Genomic DNA, 7,741 nt, shown 5'->3' with positions numbered 1-7,741 from the left:
TGTAAGACAGAACCCAGAGTACAGAATTAATCTGACAATCTTATTCCTCTAAATGAAGTCTTCATTACTATACAAAAATCTTGCAATCAAGAACAACCACATTCCCTTGTCTGTCAAATCAGTCTAGATATTTTCTTTTAACATATTACTTTAAGAGTTTTAAGAACAGACGGACTTAAATATCTGTATGCGAATAACTCTTCATCACTTTAGAACACCAAAGTCTGTGAGATAAATTACCTTTGTCATGCTGAAAGCCTGCTTTACAATATTTTATTTCAACAGTTTCATTATACTATCTATCACTGTGATTCCTGTTGGTTTTATGAGCTGTAAGGAAGTATTAATCACTGTTATGAATCAGAAGATGTAAATTCTGCATACGGCTCTCAGTCACAGAGCTGCAATGTTTTGAAGAGGACTCCTGATATTTGGACATACCTCATCCAGTGCAGATATTGCATTCAGAAGTTTTTGAAAATTTCTAGATCTTTAGGGGGTACTGGAGGCGTCTTGTTCCAGTCATCTTCAGGATAAGCTTCAAAATTGGAAGTATCCCCATCATTGGATACTTTTGGTACTATGGGAGGCTAGTCAGAACAAGCACAACAAAAATGTTAGTACGGTTTCCCCAATGACCTCTCCTCCATCATAGTCAAGCAGAAGTTCTGTAAAAGACTGATTAAACAAAAGGGGCACATTTATATATAAATGTTCTCTTTTATCACCAGAGAGAGAGAAGCTTGCAGCGACACAGATATGTTCCAATGCTTTGTTTATAGCGCAGTAAATATTGTGGTTAAAAGACACTTTCAATACAGATATTTATTTTACCTAGCACTCACGTTCTAGCTGCTGTGCCGACTGAAGGTAACTATTGCAAAAGATTACCACAACTAATCTTCCAGGTACGTGCCATTACAGCATAATCTGCCACTCTCCTTCCTCACTGCTCCCCTCTTCTGCAGCCTATGAGCAAAAAGATGTCTGTAAAAGCATCTGAATTCAAATGGATCTTTTTAAGGAAACTTGGAGATGCCAAGAAGTATGTTTTCCATTTCTTTCCTCAGAGGACCCTTTCGATTTCCAGTACTGCCCACCAGCTTCACAGTCCCTGCAAGTTTTTTTCTTGTCTTGTATCTAGCATTGAGATTAAACTGCCCTTCTGGTCATAGGTCATGAGATAAAGCTCATTTCCAGAACATTTCATTAATTGCAGGGGTTAACGTAGAGCAAAACTTGTTTCTTCTCTCAAAGCGCATTCATGTCTCTATTCCCTTCTCAGTAACAGGGAGCTTAACTATCATCATGAGTCCAACAAAACACTTCAGGATGAGAAAATCTTAGAGGTGATCACCAAACTGGCTAAGAAAAGTCATACCATGGTCAGCACTATAAAGTACAGCAAAATGTTATGCTGCATCTTGTCAAAATGATAAAAGTCTGGCTTCCGCTAGCTCTGGGCTTCTCTGTTTGAAACAATGTCATCAGCAGGTTTTCAATAGGAAAGAAAGGATCCTAAGGGATCGTACTTCTAGGCTTCAGCCAAAAGCAAAGTCCTGCTTTTGCAATGTGGCAATCACAGCACAATGCCCAGATGCTGAAGAAAACTTGCACAATCTGCTCTGCTCCAGAGGACTATCCACTCCACTGTGCGCAATGCCTGGTACCCCCACTTCCCTTGTAAGCATTTTGGCAGAAAACCAGTTTTGTGCAGTGATACACAAGAGAAAAAACAAACAAACAACAAAACCAACCTCAGCAAACCCCAAAACAAAACAAGACAGAAAAGAGAATCTTCTATTGTAAATTTTCTCTCTTCCAGCCATTACTTTTATTTATATAATACTGATATTTAAGATCTTAACAGGACCATCAATCAATGCTTCATTTGTACAACAGGCAAACCTACAAGTTTCACAGGGAAAACGGAGCACTGTATCCACTATTTTGTATTTTCAGTCTCTTAATCAGTATGAAAGAGTGAGACTGCGAAAATATTCTGAAGAATGTAGCTGTCTCTAGAAATAATGAGCTAAATTTCTGACTCAATTCACATACTTGCTCGAAGTATAATTAAGCAGCATGTCATCTTCCAAGAGCTTACTATAACCATCACAAAGATTAACAAACATGGGACTAAAAAAAAAAAAAAAAAAAAAACCAAACAAATAAAGTGTCACCTACAGTTTTGTATTAGGATGATATATACAGGAATGCATCATGAACATTTTCACATCTTATCTATTTTGCAAGAACTCAATTTAAGATATCTCACTAGAAATTCATTGTAAGAAAATAATGCAAAGAGAAGGCAAACCCAACATTTAATTGGTACTTGATTGACTGCATAAGGCAACCTATGTTACTAAAAATCACTGCTGTAAGAAATGTTATGAGTTAGAACTTTGAGGAAGGAAAGAAAGAAGGCAGTTTTACTTCCAAAGGACTTTAAAAACATTTTGCAGTGTTGATCGCTTTTACACACATCTGCCCTCGTATAATACTAGAATTCAGCGCTGTTAAAAAGTGTGTTAGAATTACATTCATAAATCCTCCTCTCTCACCTTCCCTATTCCTCCTACTCCCATATGCTTTACATTTTATTAAAGCATTTACCTGAATTGAACTTGGCACAGAAATTTAAAGCCCAGAGTAAAATTCCTCCACTGTTATAGTGTCTTGGGGAGGGGGAGGATGAGCGAGAAACTGTGTGGTGATTTGGGCTAAACCATCACATATAGGCAAGGGGGCGGCGGGGGCGAAGAGGGGATAGAGGGAAAAAAACCAACCAAACAAACAAACAAAAAAAACCCACCACAAACCAACAAATCACCAATCCCCCCAGTCCCCCAAACAAAAAAAAAACCTACAACAAGTAATTGCTTACAAAACCCTAAAACTGAAAATTAAATGTTGTATTAACTAATCAACTTCAGGGAAAACAAAGCAGAGATTTTTTTTTTTTTTTTAAGACATTTCATATATAGCCAGCAAGTCAGCTTTGTTGGCGGCCCAGCTGAAGTGTCTCTGTACCAATGCACGCAGCATGGGAAATAAACAGGAAGAGCTGGAGATGCGTGCACACGAGCAGGGCTACAACCTCGTTGGCATCACGGAGACGTGGTGGGACAACTCGTTCGATTGGAGCACCAACATGGAAGGGTATAGGCTTTTTAGAAAGGACAGGAAGGGGAGACGAGGAGGGGGTGTCGCTATCTATGTCAGCAACTGGCTGGAGTGCATGGAACTCCGTCTGGGGATGGAGAAGGAGCTGACAGAGAGCTTATGGGTCAAGATTAGAGGACGGGGAGGGACAGGGGACATTATGGTGGGGGTCTGTTACAGGCCGCCTGGCCAGGAGGACAAAGCAGACAAGGTGCTCTATAGGCAGATAGGAGCAGCCTCACAGTCACAAGCCCTGGTCCTTGTGGGGGACTTCAACCACTCCGACATCTGTTGGAGAGATAACACGGCAGGACACAGGCAGTCCAGGAGGTTCCTGGAACCTCCTGGAAACTCCTACAGGTGATAGAGGAGCCGACAAGCAGGGGTGCCATGCTTGACCTTGTGCTCTCCAACAGGGAGGGGATGATGGGGGATTTGAAACTGAAGGACAGCCTTGGCTGCAGCAACCATGACATGGTGGAGTTCAAGATCCACAGAGCAGCGAGGAAACTACACGGCAAGCTCTCAGCCCTAGACTTCAGGAAGGCGGACTTCGGCCTCTTCAGGGACCTGATGGGCCAAGTGCCACGTGAGGCGGCCCTGGAGGGAAAAGGGGCCCAGGAAAGCTGGTCCACATTCAAGGAGCACCCCTGCAAGCTCAGCAGAGGTGCATCCTGATGAAGAACAAGTTGGGCAAAAAGGCCAGGAGGCCTGTGTGGATGAGCAAGGAGCTCCTGGACCAACTGAAAGTGAAGAAGAAAGCCTGTACAGGGCGGAAGCAGAGACAGGTAGCCTGGGAGGACTACAAAGAGGCTGTGTGAGTGGCCAGGGATCAGGCGAGGAAGGCTAAAGCCCTGGCAGAACTGAATCTGGCCAGGGATATAAAAAGCAACAAGAAAAATTTCTATAGGTATGTAGGGGACAAAAGAAAGTCCAAGGAGAATGTAGGCCCCCTCCGGAAGGGAAGTGGTGTCCTGGTTACTCAGGAAATAGAGAAGGCTGAAGTACTCAATGACTTTTTTGCCTCAGTCTTCACCGAAAAGGGCTCTTGTCTCACCACCCAAGCTGTGGAAGGCACAAGCAGGGACTGCGAGGATGAAGAACTGCCCACTGTACTCGAAGAGCAGGTTTGGGAACATCTGAGGAACTTAAAGGTGCCCTTGCAGCCCAGAAGGCCAACCGCATCCTGGGCTGCGTCAAGAGGAGCGTGGCCAGCAGGTCGAGGGAGGTGATTCTCCCCCTCTACTCTGCCCTGGTGAGACCCCACCTGGAGTACTGTGTCCAGTTCTGGAGCCCACAACATAAGAAGGACATGGATCAGTTAGAAAAGGTCCAGAGGAGGGCCACAAAGGTGATAAGAAGGCTGGCAGCACCTTTCCTATGAGGTCAGGCTGAGAGAGTTGGGGCTGTTCAGCCTGGAGAAGAGGAGGCTCCGGGGAGACCTGATAGCGGTCTTCCAGTACCTCAAGGGAGCCTACAAGAAAGACGGGGAAAGGCTGTTCAGTAGGGCCTGTTGTGATAGGATGAGGGGTAATGGTTTTAAAATAGAGGGGGGTAGATTTATATTGGATATTAGGAAAAAATTTTTTACAGTGTGAGTTGTAGAACATTGGAACAGGTTGCCCAGAGAGGTGGTGGATGTCCCATCCCTGGAAACATTCAAGGCCAGGCTGGATGAGGCTCTGAGCAACCTGATCTAGTCCAGGATGTCCCTGCTACTTGCGGGGGGGTTAGGCTAGATGACCTTTGAAGGTCCCTTCCAACTCTAACCATTCTATGATTCTATGACAGACAAAAATGCAAGTAGACATTCTTACAATTAATTCTGCAGTGTAAAAGGGCAAAAATGCATCATCTTATTGATGTGTGCATACACACACATGCTCATACACACATATGAACAGACAGTCAAAACAGTTAATAAAACCTCAACAGATTAGCTTAAATGAACAATGAGTTCTTCTTGCAATGTCCTGTATAGTATTTTACAGAATATACCTTCAGTCTCCTTTGAGGTACAGTGTCCCAATCTATAGACCTGAACCATCGATGTCTCTTCACATCATCTGCTCCATTCTTTAAAGAAAAAAATCAAAATAAATATTTAGTAAGATATATGTATGCCAAACCATGTATTTCATCATAAGAACTGTGGTATAAAGGCAGACTAATGGTCTGTCTAACCTTTTTTCTCAGGTGATAATCATTAAAGGATTCTACAGAGTAAATTAATAGTGTGTTATTTCCTGAGAAGATCCTGAGTTCCAGCAGTAAGATCCAAATTTTTATTTTTTTTTTTGTTTAGCAGCATTCTGACAAAAGTGACATCAAGAATAGGCTTTAAAGTACGCACAAAATCATTCACTGCAGTTCTGTTCGCTACTGTTTTCTCCAGCATTTTAGAGGATCTCTCTTACTCAGATGTACTTTCTAATTTTTACACTAATTAATTAAAAAAAAAAAAATTGATGGTTGATGATGCCTTAAATGAAAATCATGCCTGTGAAGCACATAGTTTTATCAAATATTACAGACATTTAGTGCCAACAAGAGGGTTCTCAGTACAGTTACAAAAGTATTTATATAAAAATCATTTGCTTTTATTTCAGATACATGGCTAGAGGCATACTTGTCTTGTAATGATAACTGTCTCTTAGTTGATTGCTTTGATCACGTACATAAAGAACGAAAATGTCTTTTTTTTTTCCTTTTCCCCATGATAAAGCTTGGTTCAAGTACAGACTCATTCTCAAGGCACTGAGAACCAGTTAGTTCTCTGTCTCAGGCCTGAGACAAAGTTTTAATGCACAGCACTCAAGGTCATACCACATGCAGCTTCATGGAATGAAACATACCACATAGTTGTTTTTTTTTTTTTCAGATTTATATGGACTGGGACTATCCATGCTCATATCCAAATAGGCAGCAAGGAGAGTAATTTTTCATGTAGTTTCTTCAAAAGCAGATCTGATTGAATGCTTCACCAGAAAATGCCCAATGGGATTTAAATCTTTTTAAACCAACTATGACTACAGAAAATGATCAGACCTACTGCGCCCAACCCAAAATCCCACTTCCAATTAGAACTAACTAGCACTTAACATTTTATACTGACCTTCATGTTTCCTAATCGTCTTGTCCTGTCAACCACAAGCAGCTTCTTAATAAGGTCTCTGCAGTAAAGAAAATGTGTTCTCTGTTAAACAACAGTTAAGTTATATTTGACTGTCATACAAATATTACAGAATACTTCCCCCTTTGACTAGCTAATACTGTACCCATTCCTTCATATCTTAGGACACTTAAGAATGAATGATAAAAAGGAATAACCTGTTCTAAAAGGAACTTGAATTATTGCAAGCTCCTTTTAGACTCTTTCAAAACTGCCTCAAACTTTCTCTCTGTCCTCCTCTGGCATCTCCAGTAGTACCACATCTTTCTTTGTATTTTTGTATTTGGCTAGATATTCCAAATCTCAAAATGCATCTCAAACTTATTTGACAGGACACAACTCTAATATATATTAAAAAAATACAGATAAAGCCACACCCTCAACTTTATAGATTGACATTTAAATTCTGCAGCAGCTAAATATTCAGAAAAACTACTGTGGAAGAGCTAGTCATCTGTCTAAAACTAGTAACCATCTATAAACTTTAATTTCATTGAAAATTGAAAGCCTCCCCTGAGATTCTAGTTCATTGAACAGTTCTGCATAAAGCTAAATCAACATTTTAAAAGATGAATGTAAGTTTAGAGACATAAAGGACTTCCATTTTAATAGCAAAGTACTTTTAATATTAAACACCAAAAAAGTCTAACATAAATCAAAATGAGTATTGTAATTTATTGAGTTAGCTTCATGACTTATGAGTTGACAGAAAAATCTGGCTTCACATTTCTATAAGCTGTTACTTTTTATCTCAAAGATTATTTTGCTATTTATTTTTAGAATAACAGCATTCTGGTCTCATTGTATAAAGTACCAATGACAGGAAAGAAGTTTAGCCATCCTTCTTGTTTCTAGAGCATCAAATGCATCTGAGAGACGCAATACTGCATGAAATGCTGGGGATCTACAGAGTATGGCTAATTCAAATTTTTAACTTTGCAGATGGTCCAAAAGAACATCTGCAAAGTTAAAAATTTGCGTTCCTTTACAGAAAGGAGTGCAAATATATCCATCACACACCTGTCTCTCTCCATCCTTAACTGTAACACTTAGTAATCCCAAACAAAAGCAGTATTCTGTCACCTATCCTTGAAATCACAAAAGTGTATGCACGAATAATACATGAACTGAGAGTGAACGCGCTAGACTGTTTGAAAAGCTAGTGTATTTAGAAGGAATATAGTTCTAAAATTCAACTGGAAAAATATTCAATTGCCAGATAAAAGGAGAATAAAAAAGTCAAAGCAGAAAGCCATTTTTAAAACTCTCATGACCATTCCAGTCAATGTCTGGATTAAATTAAATCATGTGACTGACGAGTCCTAGTTCTTCACAGAGAAGACTACTCCATATGGAGACAGGTACAAGAATGGCTGTAACCACACTTTAAAACAGAAGTAG

General features: G+C 40.2%; 1 protein-coding gene across 1 annotated transcript in view; it reads right to left on the bottom strand.

Moving 5' to 3' along the window:
- Positions 1-464: 464 nt before the first annotated feature.
- PRKX (protein kinase cAMP-dependent X-linked catalytic subunit) overlaps positions 465-7,741 on the bottom strand; it is a 56,878-nt gene continuing 49,601 nt past the window's right edge. Inside the window, exons 6-8 of the mRNA XM_086740515.1 lie at positions 6,284-6,341; positions 5,167-5,244; positions 465-590 (exon numbers count right to left, since the gene is read on the bottom strand). Coding sequence (XP_086596641.1) covers positions 465-590; positions 5,167-5,244; positions 6,284-6,341 — 262 coding nt within the window. The remainder of the gene's footprint in view (positions 591-5,166; positions 5,245-6,283; positions 6,342-7,741) is intronic.

The sequence above is a fragment of the Chlamydotis macqueenii genome, chromosome 1, assembly GCF_036417535.1.
Source record: "Chlamydotis macqueenii isolate bChlMac1 chromosome 1, bChlMac1.mat, whole genome shotgun sequence".
In the NCBI taxonomy this organism is placed as follows: domain Eukaryota; kingdom Metazoa; phylum Chordata; class Aves; order Otidiformes; family Otididae; genus Chlamydotis; species Chlamydotis macqueenii.
Note: the sequence above shows the minus strand (reverse complement) of the source record. Positions and strands in the feature narration are given on the sequence as shown.